The 22,883-nt window shown below is 43.7% G+C and overlaps 1 protein-coding gene across 2 annotated transcripts; it reads right to left on the minus strand.

Annotated features, from left to right (window-relative positions):
• Positions 1-126: 126 nt before the first annotated feature.
• On the minus strand, positions 127-22,856 carry LOC137278509 (uncharacterized). 2 transcript variants are annotated; one of them, XM_067810918.1, is made up of 9 exons: positions 22,721-22,856; positions 17,030-17,252; positions 16,521-16,581; positions 11,686-11,731; positions 10,226-10,251; positions 3,292-3,360; positions 2,686-2,818; positions 1,189-1,359; positions 127-623 (listed from the first exon to the last, which is right to left on the minus strand). In XM_067810918.1, exons 2-9 carry the CDS (start codon positions 17,242-17,244, stop codon positions 337-339), a joined length of 1,008 nt encoding a protein of 335 aa, XP_067667019.1. In that variant the 5' UTR covers positions 17,245-17,252; positions 22,721-22,856; the 3' UTR covers positions 127-336. The 2 variants fall into 2 exon arrangements, with proteins under 2 accessions (XP_067667019.1, XP_067667112.1); XM_067811011.1 differs by lacking the exon at positions 22,721-22,856 and adding an exon at positions 22,644-22,697 and having other exon boundaries at positions 231-623.
• Positions 22,857-22,883: the final 27 nt, after the last annotated feature.

A 22,883-nucleotide genomic window follows, 5' to 3' on the forward strand; every position in this document is an offset into this window, starting at 1 on the left:
ATGTGTTAACCAAATCAGTGAGTCTGACCACGATTCTGTTCGTTGCCTTTTATGACAACCATGGGTGACTGAAGATCTTCACGGGTTCCAAGAGGTGACATAAAATGAGGTACAACATTAGGGTTAGAATAATTGCACTTTTAGTAACACGCATGCAAGTACGTGTGTTGTACTTGGTTGGAGGTATGCTGTGAGCAGAGGTGCCATTGAATGCAGAGCACCATACAGTATAACAAGTAGCATCTTTTTTATTGTTTTTTCTTCATTTCATGGAGTAAAAATTTTACCAGTAACAAAATTGGAAACCCTGATTTATTTACACATAAAAAATTCTATTCATGACTTCATCAACTTTTTCTTGGACCGTAATTTGAGCACCTCCACTGGCACACAGAAAGGATTGAGAGAATAAAGTAGGGGTTTCTCCAGGGGAGGTTCTCCCTTTCTAACTTTCCCTGGGCCTCTCTTCTTTGGAGGCTCACTGGTATTGTCACTAGAAGGACCAGGAGTTGCCTCCCTTTGTTCAGATGAGCGATTCTTTTGTTGTGTGGTTAGACCTGTGGGAGTTGATTCTTTCCTTTCACTGTTGACCTGATAAGGAACGTTGAGGTCATCTGGGAACACTGAAACATAAAATATCATAGCTAAATATCTATCTATGAACCATCAATGATGCCTTCATTTGCTCGTCTTTCTTCCCAGCCAGACATACTATAATAATAATATAATAACCTTGGAAACACTTAATGCACTCAGACCTGGCCTGATCAACAACAGTTGCTCTCCAACCAGTGACACACCAGGGAGACGGGAGGATGACACTATCACCAGTATATCACAATAACTAGTACAACAAAGAAATAATTAAATCTTTGTCAAGTCTACAAACAGATCAAAATGTAGTCCCCTTTTACAACAAGCAAAATAGAGAGCCATTTACCAGTTATAATCTCATATCTCCATCTGTTAGATTAAGTGATGGCATCGCAGCTATACAACAGTCTGGGACACAAGTGTGTGAGTTGAATTTGATTAAGTCTGAAGGAGATTGCATCCAACTTTCACCAACATTCTGATAGTAAGAATGGTTTACTGTTGGTTTGTATGGTGTATTAGGAATATATCACAGCTATATCTGGGAAGAAAGAAGGGGGGTGAGATGATGGTCTAACAGCTGTGCATACCTACCATTAGTGAGAGCTCTGCGTGTCCTGGCAGCTGTGTCCTGCAAGTTATTGATGTCCACTTTGCAGTTCAACATGGAGAACTTCCACTTCATCACCTTCCGTTGCAGCCTTGTGTCTGTTGTACTCAGCACGTCCGTCAGACTGTGCATCAGGTCCAGCATTACAGCAGAATCTGCACACCAGACATGTAATGTCAGGAACAACATAGTGACCCCTCATTAATCAGAAATACTTAGCTGCACAATACAGTGGAACCTCTTTAATCCAGGGACACTTAGCTACACAATACAGCTGACCCTCGTTCATCAGGGACACTTTGCTATACAATACAGTTGAACTACTTTCATTTGGGACACTTTGCTACACAAAACAGTTGACCCCTTTCATTAGGGACACTTTGCTCCACAACACCGTTGAACCTCTTTCATTAGGGACACTTTGCTATACAATACAGTTGAACTACTTTGATTAGGGACACTTTGCTACACAGTACAGTTGAACCTCTTTCATTAGGGACACTTTGCTACACAATACAGTTAATCAATGATCATGTAAGGTTGTTATCATCAATATTGTATAGTTCAATGTATTGTTATTCCACAGACATACAGAGCAGATATCATTAACTACTGATACATTGCACTAGAAATATTGTACCCATATGAAGGGCTGTGCATTGGCATATTTATTGCATTGCAATATACTGTGATTCCTTTTCCCGTATTGCGATATATTGGGACCTTGAACATTGACAATGAGTGACACTAAATGTGCATGTCAATCCTATTTTCTACATTATAAGTCTCTAAACATATTAGGTGAGTCTGACAACAGAAATATTAAAATTAGGTTGTATTGTCAAGGATTCTAGTAGTCTAATCTTGATTGTGTACACAAACAAGTAAATAACTAATTTGTAACAAAAACAATAACAAACATGTTGACTGTGATAAGCAGACTCTGTCACAGTCAAGACTCAATGTCCGGTTAATTGTCGTAAGAGGCGACTACTGGGATCGGGTGGTCAGACTCGCTGACTTGGTTGACACATGTCATTAGTTCCCAATTGTGCAGATCGCATGATGCTCATGTTGTTGATCACTGGATTGTCTGGTCCAGACACGATTATTTACAGACCACTGCCATATGGCTGCAATATTGCTGAGTGCAACTTAAAACTAAACTCACGCACTCTCTGATTTGTGATTATACGCTTTTAATTTTGTTTGATTTTTTGGTTGCATGTAATCTTTAAGCATGTCTTGTCTGTTAAGGTACAGAAAGCATGGCAAGTAAAGAAGTATGTAAAGGTGGATCAAAAATACTGCACCAGTCCAAGATTTGTAGCATTTAGGGAGAATTGTTGACATCTCCTTGTGCATCACCACTCCAACCATTAGACAAATGTCAACTTGCTGATCATTTCTAAGGGCTGTTGAAACTATCGTGAACCTAACCCTGTCAAACATTAAGGCTAAGCAGTGCCACGCCAACTTACCTAAGGGAGATAACTTGGGTGGCTCATCTCCATTGAGTACTGCAGTGAGGTACTTGTACAGCTGTTTATAGTTGGGGGACATTGTATCTTCAGGTTGTGGAAAGCTCTCGTAGTTGGACACTATTGACATGGCCTAAAAAAAGTCAGTGTTTGATACTAAAGCGCGCCATTCTCATAACCTTTGCTCTAAAGCATAACCATTCCACCAGTCATACATCAAACACCAACATGATCAAAGGTGAGGAAATTCTCAAGATTACCAAGCTTTAAGCTGTTACTGTAGCTGACCTCAATGACCACAGCACCTCAGTGAAAACATGATCCTTCCATTACGTATGGTATAGAATCCAGGATACTCAGTCTGAATGGATATTGGAAGGGAGATAAGTGTATTCTTACTGATCACCGAGAGAAAAAACACGTATCATTTTACTTAAAGATTTTTTTTCACACATTTCAGCAGGTTTCTAGGTATGAATATGTGTTGTGTTTACAGACACTGAGACTGACTGACCATGCTTCAGAGTTCAAAGTGTTTTTCATTCAAAGTGTCACAGGACAGTCCCCAAATGCCCTCTTATCAACTGTCTGAAGACCTGTACTGACCCTCGCCATGCTCCGAGAGAGATCCTCCTCCTCATAGTGAACCATCTCCATAGCAAAGTCAAGCCAGGTCTGAAAAGGGACACAACAACCACAAATTAACTGTACATGGGTCTTATTGCTTCTGAGGAGATACTGAGTTTAGTTCAGTTTAGTCTTACGCCACTGTTAGCAATATTTCATCAAGATCACGCCGGACAACACCAGAAATGGGCTTCATACATTGCACTTATGTGGGGAATTGAACCTGGGTCTTCAGTGTGACAAGTGAACGCTTTCACCAGTAGGTCACAGCGCCACCCCTCTGTTGCTTTTGTTGCCATTGCTTATTTGAACCATTGTATTGTTTCTTGTCATTGTGAACTGTGTTTCAAAATTTAAGGGGTTCAAACTTTTCCTGATTTATTTCCGACTTGCTCTGATGACATAATCAAGACATAAAAAGCAAAGAAAGATAAATCTGCTTAATTATTATTGCAAAATTTATTAGCTACGTTTTGAGCAGGCACGACATGAAAGCCAAGTTTACTTGCAGTTTGAAACCATAAGTGGAAATTGACTAGTAGCCCATGGACAACTAAGATACCATTATCTGATTGCCCTAAATAAAAACTGACTTGTCCTGTGCAACAGGATTTTTGAACCCCTGAATTTGTAGCTCTACAGAAATTCAGCACCATGTTATAATAATGTCACAATACTGTATGATGTAAATTGCGAAACTCTGCTTCAAAACTTAATACCCTGTGACATCACAATGTTACCAAGGTCAGCGAGTGTGCAAAAGCTTGTCTTGGTGATCTCTCATCTCTTTACACTTAGTTATGGAAAAAGCCAAGCAGTTGCTTGCAGTATTTGCTTACTGTATTCAGAGTTCTATGGCACTTTTCTCAGCACTAGTTAATGAAACCACTACTATTTTAAATGAATCATATATTTCGGTATTAGCTTCTGTGAAGACAATTTCTCAGTTAAAATCTGTGTCACAATTTGGAAATCATTTCATAACATTCACTTTGCATCGGAGTGTGGGACAGTGACTGTTTGACAAGGCATAACTGTAATCAAAAGCTAAAAATTATTAAAATCTAAATATTTTAGATATTTAAATACTTACCTTACCATAGGTCTATAGCATATTACCTCAAGCTTTGCTTAACAGGAGATCTGACGGAGATGAATTGCATTCAAACTTGAATGGCTACCTCGCAATCACGACGTCAGGATACGGAAGTATCTGGATCTCCTCAATGCGCATGCGCGCCGATTCCTCGAAAACTTCACTTTTACTTCCCGGTCCGAAGAATCCGAAGTGGGGAGGAGCATCCAGCGTTGGGAGGGAGTCACCGCCCTATGGTAAGGTAAGTATTTAAATATCTAAAATATTTAGATTTTCATAAATGTTTTACTTACCTTACCATAGGTCTATAGCATATGGATACAACAACCTGGACGGTGGTGACATATTCCTGAGGACCACCAGTGTGTAATAATTCCCACATATGCCTCGGGGTAGACGGACCACTACTGATTCTCTTGTGGGACGCATCTACTGTCACCTCATCATCACTGGAACAGAATCAGAGTTGCGGGTCACGTGCTAACCACCCGAGGGGTACGGTATCTTATCTCATGTAAGTACAAGACCCCTATAGACCAAGGTAAGAAGCAACATACCTTAAAGGGCAATCGGACGAGTAAGTTGCTGAGCAACTACTAACGGTCCGAATGATTGCAGTCCCTCCATGTCCACTACTGCTAAGTCACGCAGGTAATGACTAGCGAAGACCGTCGACGACTTCCAGAAACAACCGGCCATGATATCGGGAACTGATCAGTTCCTGTGCAGGGCCATGGTCGACGCTAATGCCCGGATCTCATGAGGGTTATTAGCTGTCGGGTGAGGGAGACTCTGAGCATCATACGCCGCCAGAATAGTCTGCCTCAACCAGTGCGCTATGGTGTTTCTATTGACTTCCCCTTTAGCCGTCGTCGAGATTGGTAGGAACAATCTCCTCCTAGTTCCTCGACGCGGTGCAGACTTTTTAATGTACGGCTTCAACGCCCGGACTAGACACAGTAAGAGTTCTGCTCTATCCTCTGGCCCGACTATAGATGAAATAGGCGGGATAGAAAACAATCTGTCCGGCTGGCCTGGCAGCTGGTTTTTAGCCAGGAAATCCCATAAAAGTCCTAGGTGTGCTATACCCTGTCTGGTCTGTTCGAAGCGGACTCTAGTCACGTCCAGGGCGTGTATCTCACTGACCCTAGCTGCTGTAGCTAAGGCCAGTAAGAAAACTGTTTTCCTAGTAAGCAGTTCAAAGGATGTTGACTCCAAGGGTTCATACGGCCAACCTCTCAAATGTTGGAGTATGATATTCAAATCCCAATCTGGAGGGCGAAACTTGACTTTCTGGTCCTCCAGCTTGAACGCTTTCAACATCGCCACCAATTCCGGGATCTTAGAGACCCTTCTGTCACCTCTCACAGCCAGTACTGTGTTTAATGCTGACAAATAGGTACTAATCGTGCTTCCTCTGAGTTTCTTCGAGCAGTGCAAATATCGTAAAAACTCAGCTATAAACTGGGGTGATGCTGTAAGAGGATCCTGCGACTTCTGGGTGCAAAAACTCTCAAAAGTTGACCACTTATCATCATAAAGTGATCTGGTGGAAGGTCTATGCGCCTTGGCAATAATCTTTGCCACCTGCGATGAATAACCCTTGGCTTTTAACGTCCTTTGCAAATGAACCAAGCGTACAGATGAAACCGCGCTGGGTCCGGATGCAGCAACAGACTGTGAGGATGACGCAACAGTCGGTCCCACTCTGGAAGCTGGAATGGACTTCCTCTTGCGAGATGGCATAACTCCGGAAACCACGTCCTGGTTGGCCACCAGGGCGCAACCAAAAGCAGACGTATCTTCGCTGTCAATTTGAGCTTTGCCACTACCGCTGGCATCAACACAGGGGGTGGGAAGGCGTATGCGTCTAACCCCTCCCATGACAGGGACAGAGCGTCAGTCGCCCACGCTGCTGGGTCTGGTACTGGAGACACATAAACCGGGAGTTGTGTGTTGAACTTTGTGGCAAAGAGATCTATTAGTGGACGTCCGTGCTCTCTGCATATGAGATGGAACATCACCGGGTGGAGCATCCACTCGGTTGGAGATGGCTTTCCTGGACAAGAAAGTGCATCGGCTAACACATTCCTGCAACCCGGAATGTTTCGAGCTCTTATCTCGATGTTGTTTGCGTCCAACATGCTGGCCAGTAGAAACATCTGATCTAGCAGGGACCTGGATCTTGTCGTGCCCTGCTTCCGGATCAGCCATACCACAGTCGAGTTGTTTGATATGATCAGCACATTGGAGTGACGCAGAAGTGGTACCCAATGATCTAAAGCCTGAATTACTGCCTCTAATTCCAGGTTGTTGATGTGCCAACCTGCCTCCACGTCGGACCACAGCCCCGAGGTGGTATGGTCGCTTAAGTGCGCTCCCCAACCTTGGAGCGACGCGTCCACGAACAGTTCGTGATCCTGCACGAATTCGCTCAAACAAACTCCTTCGCAGACATTCGACTGGATCATCCACCACCGCAAGTACTTGTGGAGATGGACCGGAAGTAGTAGACGTGTCTGAACGTTGTCTGCTTGTATGTAAGGACGGATGAAGCGTTGTGGTGGATGCAGCATTAGCCGTCCCCTGCGCGTTAGATCCTGCGCCGACGTGAGGAGACCCAGGAGCGCCTGCCACTCTCTTAAGCGTAAAGGCTCTGACAACGCCATCAGCACAAAACAGGAAATCTTCTCCCAGCAATTGAGCGGAAACTGAACCCGATCGAGCTGGGTCTGGAAGAGGCCCCCGATGAATACTAGCTCCTGAGTAGGTTGCAACTGCAACTTCTCCCTGTTTGATTGAGGAGACAGTTGTCGATGTACGGATCGAACTCTGTCTGCCATAGGTGCAGATAGCGAGTGATGGGAGTCATGATCGTGAATAACCACGGGGCCGCAGATATGCCAAACGGCAGGACTCGCCACTGGTAATGGTGACCCCCGAACACAAACCTGAGAAACTTTCTGTGTGCCGAATGGATCGGGACATGTAGGTAAGCATCTTGAATATATGCAGGCTGCACAACCATGCACCCGGAGCCGACTTGAGTCGTAGCTGTTCCAGGGAGATCATCTTGAAGTGTGGCGGCTCCATCAGATAACGCTCGTTGAAAGCCGCCATGTTGTGAATCATTCGGAACTTGTCTGACTCTTTCTTGGGAACGAGGAGGATCGTTGAGTAGAACCCTGGTGAGAGGTGTGGGACCGGTACTTCCTCGATGACGCACTTTCCCAGCAACACTGCGATGTTGTCCCTCAACAGCAGACTTTGCGACTCCGAGTACATTCGTACCTCTGGGCATGATGTTAATGGCGGGGGTCGAACTAACGGAAGTTTGCAGCCTCTCTTTAGAATTCCGGTCACATAGGAATCCCCGAGGATAGGCTAGTTCCTCCAGAGGATTCCAAGTCTCACGCCTACTGGTGTTGGGAATACTGGCACGGCTGGTGGCGGGAGGTACCAGTCGTGACAGGTAACGCCCTCAACGTCTTGAAGAGGGGCGCTTGCCTCTCCCTCTGCCCGGAGTGGCAGAAGCGTCCCTGTTGGTGCGATCCCGATTTGCCACAAAAGGAAGAAGATAGCGCCTCAAAGGCCGACAATGAGATCTCCGTATTCCTGAGGTCGGCATGTTCTTTGTATACCTCCGGTATAGCGTCCCCAAAGAGCACTGAGGAGGAGAAAGGTGCCCTTATCAGCTTTTTCTTAAACTCCTCCTGCCATGCACAAGCATCTAGGAAATCAGACCTACAAACCACCGTGGTCATGGCCAACGCAGTCCTAATATGGCCCAACAAGTCATGCAGGACTTTACCCTGCCACACAAAGAGCGATGACAAGTGCTCCAGTCTAGATTTGTTATTCTCTGTAAGATCTACTGCTGCCGCTGAAGTGGCTGAAGCCAGTGCCGAAATCGGTTTCAAACTGCGTAGCAACTCAGCATCAATAGGTTGCAGCCTCGAATCTTGCACCTTATAGGACGTTGACGAGGATAGCCTCTTGATAGCCTCGACCAGTCCTGCGCCTGAATCAGCAAAATCCAATCCATGAATCTTATAATCCTGTTTCTTAACCTTAGGCACCCTTATGGTTGCATTTAGTGACAACTTGGCGAAGTCCTCGTTGAGCGAAGAAATAGCATCTGCTACCATCGGGTGAGGCGGGATCAACAGTTCCGGCTCAATCCTAATAGCCTTGTTATTGTTAACACCCAACGTAGGCGAAGGACAGTCCGGGATCCAATCGAAAACAACAGATGCGTAGGATCCTCCTCGTAGTCAGGGGAAAAACACTGTTCTTCGTCTGCCATCCATGACACAGTAGACTTACGCTCCGGCGTACGCCTCCTGAAGGATGACTGCCCAGGACGTGGCGATCCTGAAGTAGACCTAGACTGTCTATCTCTGTGCCTACGATAGCCCGATCTACCACGGCGCTCTGGCGACCTAGACGTTGAGCGTCGGCGTCTGCAAGCACTCGATGAACTACTGTGAGGGCTCCTAGATCGTGATCTCCTAAAACCAGAAAACTCTGAACGTCTCCTATCCTAAGGCACATTGTTAGCGTTACCAAAAGCAAACACCTCCGATCCAGACGACGGTCTGCTCACAGTAGGTCTGGCTTGGGATGCGCCACTAAACACTGGCGCAGGCGCACGACCACTATCTTTGCCCTGAGCTGAAGCTACCAAGTCCGATCCAAGCTGAGTTGAGCCAATCAGCGGTGTCACGTTAGATGCGCTTGGTGATAATCCGAGGGTAGGCACCAGTAACACCCTAAGAATCCTCTGTACTTCGGGATGAGCAAGGGCGTCTGATCTTGTCACATCAACCCAACCCCCTGTCTGGGAGGAAGGCAAAGGCGTAGGCATAGGTGTTCCCAGATGAGATGAAGGGAAGTCTGATGGTAGGTTCTCCGGCGAACCGGGAAGAGACAGTCTAGAGCCCGCTGAAGACGCTGGGGATCTGGACATCTTCCTAAGTTGTTGAGACCTTCTCTTTTTAAGGACTGCTAAATAGGTCTTGAAGTCTTGTGGAGAGAGGTCCGCACAAACCAAGCACCTCTGACTTAAGGAGCAGGGTACCGTCGCACAATCCGGACTAACAGCGTGGGGATCCCTGCCGGATTTACGACTCTTGCAAATCTGACAAAAATGTCGTGTCATATACAACAGCTGTTACAAACGAAATAGCACTCTGATAAAACAGGGTGGAAAACGAACCCCCCTTAACACAAAATGGACCACGCCACACATCGTGTTACACGTGTGCAATGGACAAGTGAAATGACTATCACCTTAGCTGCACAAAGCAATAAATTGAATAATCCTGACTGAGGAGGGCATCAAAGAAAGAAAATAAATGTCCTAACGTAACAAATAACCATCCGAGAAACACATGGAGGTAAATGCACGAAAACATTTGAGACACGATGACATGTGCCACGCAAGATAGCCCGCACGTGTAAAACTTTACAATTACATGTAAAATCGACACATTGACAGAAAGAATACATACCAGCTGCAAAACTCTTGGAAAAAAAACAAGTATCGAAAAAGTTACGACTTTATTCGATCCAGAAAAAAATCTATGCAATCCACAACCGTCTGTCACAGACGCCGCTTGAAGTAAAAGTGAAGTTTTCGAGGAATCGGCGCGCATGCACAGTGAGGAGATCCAGATACTTCCGTATCCTGATGTTGTGATTGCGAGGTAGCCATTCAAGTTTGAATGCAATTCATCTCCGTCAGATCTCCTGTTAAGCGAAGCTTGAGGTAATATGCTATAGACCTATGGTAAGGTAAGTAAAAAATCTACTTACTTCGATTGGAGTCTGCAAGCCTGGTCCTGCAACAAACAAGAGTAGTATGACGAATACCACAGGAATAAAGTCTAGAATAATCAAGTGGGAACGTTTAGGTTACAATTGATCTGCAGTTTGATCCATGGTCCCAGGGTCCACACCAAAGGGCCACATTTCTGCTTTAAATGTGACCTGTGAAATCAGGGATAACTTAACCTCAAATCGAAGTTAAATACAGATTGAGGAGATGGCTTGGCATATTGTTTCACTGCCTTATGTTACTTAACTTCACACTCGCCAATGTTCCTGCTATGTGAGTGCACACTGTGCTTTACCTAGCTTTCCATTCTATATTATATTACCAATACTAAACTCTGAATTACCAAGAATAAGAGCAATTACTATCTTCGAAACATGATACTGCTTGGAGATGGAACAACCCATCAACCACTCACAGCAAAGATGCTCTATCCCTTACCCCAGGGAGACAGTAGCTGCTAATTGGTGAAGATGCGTGGAGCTAACCCAGACTATGATATATATATTCCAAACAGGTGCATGATCACGACACTCTAGGTCAAACTGGCCTTATGTACTCTTTATGTCCACCACAGGACTGGGTCATAAAATGCACATTTGTACAACAATGTCACTTGGTATTGTTCGGGCCACAGGCCCAAAGGTCTTCACAAAGATTAAAGATTTAAAAAATGTGAAGTACAGACAGGACCACAAATTACTGTTCACTCAGTGGTCCTTTGGTCCAGGAACTTTTTGGAAGGTTAGCTTCCTATTTGACAGACACCCCAAAAGTAAGACAGGTTAAAACAACAAACCATTCGTTTGTATGCACAGCTAACCCCCTTTCTGTTCCCTCTTAAAGAGATAGGTATGGCCCATAAAATGAATAACAGAACAGAACAGAACTTCATTACAGTCAGACCAATATCATTGGCATATGAGGTACAAATGACAATAAATGATAATATTATGGTGAAATAGCTTGTAGACAGAGATTTGATACACATAAAGACCATATTCTGTCAAAAATAGCACAATGAAAATAACAGCTTTTCCTAGGTTCAACTAACATGCCCATGTATGCATAGGTGTTGCCCTAAATAAAACCTAGTCCAGTGTCTGACGATGTGATGTCTAACTAATGGGAATAAATCTTTCTAATACTGCCATAAAGAATTTGTACTTGCCATGAATGGTGATTGACAATTTCAATGGAATTCATGCAATGGTAGCGTAGGGAACGACAAAGCAGGTGGGTGGGGTACACTGAACTGCCCTGCCTTGTCATCATGTATTGTACTGGGGTCATCTACAAGACATTCTTTTTACTGAGCACAGCCTGGAGATGGAGCGGACTGAGTTCCTGCAGTGGACAGATGGAGATAACAAACTACCATTTATTATGGATGGTGCCTTGAGATGGACCATTGTCACTGTCAGATGACTGGGATACCTACCTTGTTGGACAACAGAGTTCCGCAACCGCAGCACCTCAGTTGCAACCTGGAACACATATTGACACAGTGACACATTCGGGACCGAGCTGGTTTAGCTTACTCGTTTACTAATCGTCACAAAGTGACATGTAAATTCAGGGCTTCAAAAATCCTATTGCCCAGACACCCTGTGGCAAGTGGCTTTTAAGAAAAGTTTTGAACTCCTGAAATTATCTATCTGGTGTCAAATAGCAGCCTTAACAATATGCATGTCTGCCCCAGACAATAGTAACTGTGTGTTTAACTCACTTCAAAACTTCTTCTATTTCTCCTGAGACTGTCTGTTGCCAAGTGTGTCACGTAACAGTAATCATAAGGTATTCTTGTAATGCGATGTATTGATAGTTTTCTCAATGATTTTATTGTTAGTGAGTATGTTTTTATGCCGATTAGGAAATTTTAACTATAAATTGTATATTTATATACATATCCTACCTCACCTTATGCATCTCTCTTCCTCTCTTCAACCCAGTGTGGAAACGTGCTGTCAGCTAAGTTGAGTCAAAACTTCTTGGCCTCTGACCACTTGACCTCTGCTCCTGCAAAAGGCGCCTGTCAATCATCCTGTACGCGCAGCTGATCTCGTGACGCATTCTACTTGTCATTTTCTTCTTGGAGCTCCAAGTAATCTGTGATATGGGGAAGGGAGGGTGGGCATCCATCGCATGAGATAGGATAAGTATATAAATATATTTATAGTTAAAATTTCCAAACTTATCCTATCTCACGTTATGCATTATCCCACAGTTGGCTGGAGGGCCGTAGATTACCCTCTGACACACTGCACAGACGAGGATGCATTCCACAAGGGGGCCAAGAGTAGCACCAATCCAGCTATGCTACTCCGTTCTTGTGATGGGTTGCTTCGGAAAACCCTTGGCTTACACGGCACAAAACTCTAGTGCGTGGGTGCTACCGAGTAAATGTGGTTTCAGCCGCAACTTCTATCAACCAAACGCTGCCTCCCCACGATTTATCAGGAGACCCCAGTGATCTGGCACATCCCTGCTTCAAAACTACCCCCAACAGACACCCATTGAAAGGAGAAGCAGCCTGGATGCTCAGCTAGTTCAACGTTCGGTACCGATCTTCCTACTTACCAAGGTGAGAAAGGACAGAGGAGTGAACGCTTTGAAAATCCTTAGGTAATCGGAATTCAACGCTTCACTGACGTGATTGCTCAGAGAGCAGAGGTCAATAAGCGGAGAGTCGATCATCTCTGCACTGCCCGCACAGTCTATCCAGCCATGGGTATGACAGTACACCATGCCCTAGTTCTCTAGCTGAGAACGATCTAGCCCATTGGAACAAAGTACATAAGATATGGATAACATCGATATCGTTCATTATGTACCAGGACAAAATGGACCAAATTGATGAAGGCCTTTGACGTCTGTGATAAGCAGCAAACACAGTATCTGACTTCCAAAAGCAACCTTCCATAATGGCTTGTAGTGAACAGTTCCTTTGGAGTGCCATGGTGGAAGCGAGCGCACGTGTCTCATTAGGATTTGCGGACGATGGTGGTGGCAACTTTGCAAAGGCGTACACTCACAGAAAGCCAAGGTTGTACGCGATATTCTGCTTTGGAAGCCGTCAAAAGCGGGATGAAGAGACTCTTACGTTGTCTGCGGCGGTCCTTAGAGGCGGCTAAGTATATCCCCAAAGTCCGAACTAGGCACAAGGATAAATCTTCAGTGTCTTCTGGATCCAGGATAGATGACAGCGGAGGGATACTGAAGGTATGATCTGACTGTCCTGGTAACTGGTTTTTGCAAAGGAAATGCCACCTTAAGCCTAGGAACACTCTAGCATGTTGAGACCTTTCAAAGCGTACCCACGAAACATCCAACACATGAAACTCAGATATACCCGCAGCTGTAGCCAAGGCCAGAAGGAAGAAGGTCTTGAAAGTGACATGCTCAAAATCTTTCCCAGTCAATGGTTCATATTCATTTGATGTAAGATGAGCCAATACAACGGACAAATCCCAAGACAGGGCTCGAAACTTCTGTGACTGATCTGGCCAATTTATACGACCTCAACAGAGACTGGAGCTCAGGGACAGTAGACAACTTTACTCCCAACACAGCTGCAATAACTGTGTTAAGTGCGGCTAAGTAGGCAGATAACGTAGCGCCCTTCAACTTCCTAGTAGACCATAGGTGTTGTGACGATGATGTTGTGAGAGACATAATGCCCTTCCCTCTACGACTCGAAATTCTTCCACTCATCATAGAGCGACCTTGTGGATGTACGATGCGCTGTAGTGATGGCAGTAGCGACACGTTTAGAATAAACCTTGGCTGTTAATGACCAATGCAAATGCGCCAAACGTGCAGATGGAGCGTTAGTGGAGACTAGTGTAGTTCATCAGAATGCAGATGCACCAGTAGATCTGACTGAACGGGAAGTGTCACTGGATCTGGATCACACTTCGGACATGACAGAGAGTCCTTGTCCGCCAAAAGGGTGTGACCAAAAGCAATGACATCTGCCGAGTCGAAAGCAACTTGAGAAGTATACGTGGAAGAAGGCCCACTGGCGGAAACGTGTATGCGTTGAGACCGTCCAAAGGTATTGCGAGGGCGTCTAGTCCCCAGGCTAACGGATCCCGAATTGGAGACACAAACAGCAGCAGTTGATGATTGAATCTGGTGGCGAACAGGTCTGTAGTCGGCTCTGTCAGCAGGAGCCTCTGGATGCAGCTTCCATTCCATTGGGGCCGGACGCTTCTGGCGTGACAGAGAGTCTGCGATGACATTCTTTACCCCTGGAATGTGATTGACTTAACCACTATGCTCAATGAGTTGACCAGGTTGAAAAACTGTTGAGTCCACCTCAGAAGTGTGGCATGCGCGATGTGCGGGAGACCACTGCCCTGCCACTTGCTGATCGAGAAGGTGAGCTCCTCACCCATGTAGTGACGCATCCACATACAGGTGGTGAAGCGGGACCAACGGCTCTAAACAAACTCCGCCGCAAACGTTTGATTCTTGCATCCACCATAGTAGATGAGAATGAAGCTCCCTGGGTAACATGATCAATGAGGACAGGTCGCCCTTCCTGATATGAGGAGCAAGAAACATTTGCAAGGGTCGAAGCTGAAGTTGACTCCTGAAAGTGAGAGCCTGAGCAGACGACAGTAACCCCAAAAGCTCCTGCCATTGCCAGTGCGTCCTGGGCTGAGACAAGGCAAGGGGAATCAGATGTAACATCTTGTTGAACCTCTCCCTTGGCACAAAAAGTTTGTTGAATACTGCCCCGATGAACTGCCGACGGCTTGTAGGGATCAGTCCTGACTGGCGAAGAAGCCGCATCGCAAACGTCATGTGAAGTAGGAGAATACCAGCGTTGTTCTGAGTCTGGATGCAATCATCTATGTAAGCCACGAACACAATGCCCCTGCAATGCAGAAATTTGGTGATCGGCCTTGTGACCCCTGTGAACAGCCACGGGGCTGAAGAAATTCCAAACAGGAGCACAAGCCATTGGTAGTGAATGCCCAGGAACATGTATCGCAGAAACCTCTGATGTGTCGGGCAAATCGAAATGCGCAAGTAGGCGTCCTGCAAATCCAGACTGACCCGGTTTGATAATAGTCTTGAGCAACGCTACAGACACCATTCGAAAGTGAGGAGGGGTCTGTAGGTACTTCTTGTTGAACACCTTCATGTTGAATATTAGTCTCAGCTTGTCTGAGTCTTTCTTCAGAACTAGAAAAATAGGGGAATAAAACCCTGGATCCACCGGCATTGACCCTAAGGACTCGCCCGTTTCTCCAGTAAGGTGTCTATGGTGACACGCAACACTTTTAACTGTTCAGTCGGGTAAGATCGGCAGTTGATACCCGTTGGACAGAATGGACATCATGAATGGATCTTCTAAAAACGTCCAATTCGCTGCATAAATCCCCAATCTTCCTCCCACGGCTGGATGGGTACAAATGGAGGTGGAAGAACCCGGTCTGGCTCTGATGTCCTTGAGTCACCGCTTGGCTGTCTTCTGGGGGTCAGCCTGGCCAGATCCCCCATTGGGTCTAGGTGCATCACCTGATAGCCTCCGTCGATTTGTATGGCCCCTGTTACCTCTGCCTCAAAAGGATGAATTGACACTTGCACGCAAGTCCGGATGGGAGGGCTCATACTGGGCAGATCGATGCTGTTTTGCAGACTCCTCCATCTGCAATCTCTGGTAGTTCAAACAAAATTCATCGTCATCTCATCCCACACAGAAACTACATCTAGATGACCTCTCACACAAGCCAATACAATCGACAAAAGAATTGTGCGGATCTGCCGACGAAAAGTTGCAGTTACAGTCACCATAACACTTGCATTTTTTAGAAGTATTCTTCTCTTTAGAAACACCTGTCATCAATCACTAAATCAAGCTATCAATTCTCTCACAAAACAACACGTCCAGCCTGTGGTGTGATAAGAAAGAGAATGACAAGCAGAGGACGTCACTTGATCGGCTGCACGTACAAGATGATTGATAGGGGTCTATTGCAGGGGCAAAGGTTGGGTGGTTGGAGGCCAAGACGTTTTGATTCAACTGCTGACAGCACGTTTCCACACTGGGTTGAAGAGAGGAAGAGAGATGCATAACATGAGATAGGATAAGTTTAAAAATTTATTTTTCCAGCAATATCATGGAGGGTAACAACAGAAATGGGCTTGATACACTGTACCCATGTTTTTGTTGTGATGAGTCAACACCTTAACACCATTAGACTACCCTACCGGCACCTCACGACTCTTGTATCTGCCTTATTCTGCCGTCAGTTGGCTCACCTCCTGTTGGGTTCTGCTCGGCACCATCTTGTACACTTTTTCCAGACTTGCTTCACAGGGGCTAAACGACATTCAGGAAACAGGTTCAATGAATTGAATGTGACTAGACAGTATTTGATGAGCGAATTAAGCAATGTTTGTGTTCCACAAACCAAAGTTTTCAGGCAATGATCTACTTCCTAACCATCAACAAATTTTGGAATTACAAATCATCTGATTGCTACAGCAAAAGTCTTAAATGGTGAGTTGTGTAGGGAAATAAGTGCTGTGACATGCTGTTTAGTCATTACAGCTGTACTGACTCACTCCTGAGTATGCCTGTATCTCACACCCAACCATTGCCTGCCATGATTGAAATGTCCGTATCTCACATCCCATCCTTGCCTACCATACTGTAACTGCCTGTATCTCACACCCTACCCTAGCATGCTCTAAATGCTTGTATCTCACACCTCTCCCTTGCCTACCATGCTCGAAATGCTTGTATCACACATCCCATCCTTGCCTACCATGCTCTGAGTGCGGAGATCAGCTGTCTCTTCTCAGTTGTAGTCCACTTGGATTTGACAGTGTACATTGGTCTGGGTGATGCCAGTCGTGGTCCCACCACCTCAATAACAGAGAGGCTCTCACTGGGCACAGGAGCATCCTGCTTTCTTTTTCTTCCTCTCTTCTTTGGGAATAGAGCTGAAGTTAGTTTGGGCTGGGTAAAGGAGTCAGACATCTCAATATCTGGAAGAGTGAGTAAGTGAGAGAGTGAGTGACTATAGTTTTACGCCGCTCTCAACAATATTCCAGCTATACGGTGGTAGTCTGTAAATAATCGCGTCTGGACCAGACAATCCAGTGACAGGGGGTGTGGTAGGTGAGCTGGCTAAAGCACCAGGCTAGTGATCCAGCGAGGTTGAGGTGTCGGGACCGAGCCCACCTGTGACCTGTTGTAAAAACCTTGGAGTCAACTTCATGTGCAGACTCTTTCCGTGCTGTCACAACCCCTAGTGAGCAGTACACAACCCTGTGCACTTAAAAGAAACCACGAATCCGTTGATATATGACCAGATTGTGGCCACATTAATATATAGCAACATGCAGTTAACATGGACAAAGTACTGTGACTATGTGTCCCAGTCCACCCAGCTGTGAATTGGGTACCTTGTAAGGATGAGAGAGCCAGAATGAACTTGGTGCGCCTAGTGGCAGCAAGAGTTGTATAATTCCCTGGGAGTTGAGATTGATAAAACGATGTGATGCTTAGGCCTCCAATGATTGAGGGAAACAAATACCACTGTCTTGAGCAAACAACAGTTGCATGGATATGTGCGCTATATAAATATCCTATAATAATAGTGAAAAAAAATAATCAACAGAATGAGCATCGATCTGCGCAAATGGGAACTGATGACACTTGTCAACCAAGTCAGCGAGGCTGGATCCCGTTAGTCGTCTCTTACGATAAGCATAGTTTCCTTTTATGGCAAGCACGGTTTGCTGAAGACCTATTCTACTCCGGATCTTCACTGGTCAGCTGGAATATGGTGAGTGAGTGAGTGAGTGAGTGAGTGAGTGAGTGAGTGAGTGAGTGAGAACACCTAGTTAAGAGTGAGAAGAATGTACTGTTACGAGTGTGTATTTTCTGTATATTTTGTACCATAACAGTACAATCCAGAGCAGGTAAATAGTTGCAAAAAGAGGTGAGTACTGAGGATGGCAAATGTTGGAGAGAGTTAATAATGAGATCAGAAGAATTATGAGGATCAGATGTGAAGAGATTGAATGCTGAGGAAGTGAACAGTGAGTATAGCATCTGGTGGAGAGTGTTAAGAAGTGAACAGGAACAGGTAATAGCTCAGATCTGATGTGATGGGGAAAGAGTGAAGAAGTGATCAGCTGAACACCTTAGCTCAGATGTGACAGGGAGAGTGGCAGAGAGAGTAAAGACAGGAACAGGTTAATAGCTCAGATCAGGTGAGATGGGAAGGGAAAGTGAAGACAGGAACAGGGGAATAGGTCAGATCAGATCTGATGAGGAGAGGGAGTAAAGAAGAGAACAGCTTGGGTTTGTGAACAAAAAAATTAGTAGCTCAAAACATTGAGCTCAGTCAGTAAGCAACTTATAAGGTACTATACACTGAATACCACGTGAAAACAAAAAATACCAAATTTGATATGTGCATATATTTCTCAGCAGGGATCGATTCCACTATACCCAGACTGCACCAGTGCAGGTAAATTATTACTAGTGTCATTAAGTTTCATTGTCAGGCAGCACCAGTACAGGTGACATTTCACATCAGAGTGCATGGCAGCTGTTTGATTTGGTTCTTCAAAGGCATTAAGAAGTTGGCGTTGTAATACAGGACAAATTTTATGGATAGCAACTTCTTGAGTTTAAATAAATAAATAAAGTTTAATAAACTCAAGAAGTTGCTATCCATAAAATTTGTCCTGTATTAGATGTTTGATTGCTTCAAACTTCACGCACTACACAAGTCTTCTCCAACTGTGTGAAGCAGGTGAATCAATTACAAAAACTAAAACAGTAAACAAGTCAGCCTTAGTGCTATGACAGTCGTAAGTCAGAGTTAAGGGATGGGAGTTACGATCACCAAAACACACACAATGCCATCTTGGTGCAAACAACAAGGTGCTGCTAACAAGGAGGACAGCAGTGCTTTCCAGAATAAGCTAGGTGTTCAATTATATTTACCTATTAATAAGACTGCTTTCACTGTATTATAATCTGAATGTATCAATACGAACATTTATCAACAAATAACCTTGGTCTCAACAAATACCTTTAAACAAGAGTCATCAGAAGATGACATATTTCCCGACTCTCACATATTTGAAAGGACAAATTGTTGGACAGTTACTTATTGAGTTTTTAGACCAAGTCTGAATTGTTTCCATGGAATTCATGAAAAATATAAATGCCATATATCTGTAATCAGAAAAAGTCGCCATTTCAAGATCTGTCTCGTATATCTGCCAAGATCTTTTGAAAGACATAAAATGGTATTCGAGCTGTGCCCCGGAAACGAAGTCAGCAACATGTTAATGGAACCGAGAAAATAATACATCAAACAAAAAGGAAATAGCAAAAGGCACCAGTTTGGGGTCTGCCACACATATCTACCAAGTTTTACTAACAGATATCTAGAAGTTTTAGAGTTCTGCTCTGGAAACGAAAAACACACCTCTCACTTTTCAGACTAAGTACAAAATGCTTCCATGGAAACCGAGAAACTAAGAAATCACAAAAGCCTGTAAGTAGCAAAAGGCACCACGTTGATATATCTACCAAGTTCTGCAGAAAAACATTGAATGATTTTTAAGTTCTGCTCTCGAAATGAAGCACATCCCTCCATTTTGAGACTAAGTCTAAACCGTTTCCATGGAAACCGAGAAAATAATAAATCACAAAAACTTGTAAATACCGTAAAATTCTTTTATAACAAACTACATGGGACCACTGAAATTAGTTCGTTATACCCATAGTTCGCTATTCACGAAAAATCCATTGAAAGAACAGTAAAACACACTATACAGTACAACACATTCCTTCTCAGTTTATTCGTACATTCATTCATTCATATTACTTTCTTTTCAATACAAAGTCAGTAATCTTATACAGATCACTCGTCACTACACACTCGTCATTGAATATATCATATTCTAAAAGTCTCACGAGTATCAAAAGCTTCTGTCAACATTTCTGATGTGTGTGGGAGGCATATACACAGGCCTTTTGAGGGGATGCACTTATCGTTTACTATTAAATCGCCAAACACTGAGTTGCTGTGCCGGAAATATACAAAACTAGGTCATCAGCGACGGGCTTTACGGCCTCTGGCAATCTGATTGGTCAATAATGCAAACTACAACTTCACATGGGTGTAAAGATTTCAAAGTGAACGCCGCTAATTGACACTGATTGAATTTGCTCAATTGACTATTCACACCATTAATTAGTGTTAACTGGAACTGTCGAGGATTTCAAAATGAGCATCGCTAACTGGCAATGACACTGATTGAATTCGCTCAGTTCGTTATTCACACCGTTAATTAGTGTTACCTGGGATGTGCGGGGATTGCTAATCAGTTCGCTATATCCGTGTTCATTATAAAAGTATTCTACTGTACCAAAAGGCACCAAAAGACAGATATTAAGAAGTTTTTGAGTTCTGCTCTGGAAATGAAGCCCATTTGTCCATTTTGAGACTAAGTCCGAAACATTTCCATGAAAACCGACAAAACAATAAATCACAAAAACCTGTAAATACCAAATTTCACCACTTTTGGGTCTGCCACATATATCTACCAAGTTTTGCAGAAAAATATTGAACGTTTTTTGAGTTATGCTCCGGAAACGAAGCCTGCCCCACCACTAGACTAACACCAAAATGTTCCATGGAAAAACGAAAAAAATAAAAATGCCAAAACTCTGTAAATAGCAAAAGGCACAACTATAGGTTGAGATCATTACATCTATCAAGTTTGGTCTAAAAATATTGAACGGTTTCTGAGTTATGCTCCGGAAACAAAATGATTACGGACAGACGGGGGACGGACGGATGGACAGACGAGGCGTCGACTATATCCCCCCCGCATTACATGCCGGGGGTATAAAAATGAAAATGGTCTGCAGCCTGTAAATTGAACTTCAGCCTGTCTAAATGGTCAAGGAAACTCACCATTAAACAGATACTGAGTTGAAGGTGAGGTAGGTTCTTCAAGTCATCGTCTTTTCCCACCGGTCAGTGGTGGCTCTAAGAACTGGACAATCATGCCTGAGTGGGTTTTTTATAATGCTACACTCAGCATTATTTAACTTTTATAGCAGTGGTCTGTAAATAATCTAGTCAGGACCAAACAATCCAGTGATCAACAGCATGAGCATTGATCTATGCAAATGGAATGCTATCATGTGTCAACCAAGTCAGTCAGTCTGCTCCAGATCAGAAAGTAACTGATCCTCACTATTTTTCCATTTGCCCTGATTTTATGACATAACCATGATGTTGAAATTATGAGAGAATAAATAAACATGGTACTTGATTAATGTTTACTGAACTGTTAATTGGAAGTGATATATATGATATATAGTGATGTAAATCATTGTGAAATTTAATAGCTACGTTTTGAGTAGATATGAAATAAAGTCCAAGTTTATTTGCAGTTTGAAATCGCAAGCAGATATTATCTACAAGCCTACCGACAAGTAAGATACAATCAGCTGATTGCCCGAAATGAAAACTGACTTGGCCCAGGTGTCAGGCAATGGGTTATTTTAACCTCCGAATAGGGTAAATTCATCAAAACCAGTGTGCACAAAACCAAAAGATGTTTCCTTATGTGAACCATTCTTTTGTACACATCTTGGAGAATAATGAAAAACCAGCAAACACTTGTAAATAATGAGCATGTTTTCTCACCACTGAAACCTTAAACGATTCATAAGCTGGAATGATATATGATGTGTGTTGTGATTTGAATGCTTTGTTAGTAAGGGGAAATATCACAGAAATACTTTTTCAGAAGCATATGTTCAAGCAGTTTATATTTATGGGCAGTAAATTTATGTGACATTTCAGTACCATGTGTGCTTGATTTCTTGGTGGAAAGACCTTTCTGCATGAAGATCATAGAAAACCATAGGAGACACTGTCAGGGGCACCCACTTTGAATTTTAACCACCACCACTTTCTTTCATTTTCAAGAAACAGAAATATGATGAAGTGGTGAGAAATGCTACTCCTTCATGTAAAAATGAGGTTAACCTGGCCAGCATTGAGGACAGCTAATTTTAAATACAGAATATTATAATATTAAGCAAGTGATGGTAATGTTTGGTTTGATCAAGGTAAATATGCCTTAGCTTATTCCCAAGATTCTCTGATATTATTCAGAGATCATTACAAATGAGACTTAACTTCCTTAGGTCACTTGACTGGACTACACACACCATTGAACGGCAACGCCAAATTTGGAACAGAAAGATTTTTATATGTACATCGCTCACATTCATGTTGACTATTGCTGTAGTATTGGATAGATCTGGTATGCGTTTTTCATGAGTGTAGCTCATTTCAATAAATCAAGCAGATTCAACTTCAAGTGCACCTGGGGGGTTGCAATATTATTTTGAAACGACCAGTCACACGCAGATGCACAGATCTGTATACTAAGGTCATTCTTACAAAGTGTCGTCAGTATTAGCAGGCGTCTCCCATTGATGATCCCCAATTGTTCCGCATCTTCCTTTCTTGTCTTCTATCGCTCAACAGGCGATAGTGTGCGGACGACTGTCTATGGATCACATTATGTGTATACGTCATCAATTTTGCGATCTGTCAGACATCT

Source organism: Haliotis asinina, chromosome 1 (genome assembly GCF_037392515.1).
Source record: "Haliotis asinina isolate JCU_RB_2024 chromosome 1, JCU_Hal_asi_v2, whole genome shotgun sequence".
In the NCBI taxonomy this organism is placed as follows: domain Eukaryota; kingdom Metazoa; phylum Mollusca; class Gastropoda; order Lepetellida; family Haliotidae; genus Haliotis; species Haliotis asinina.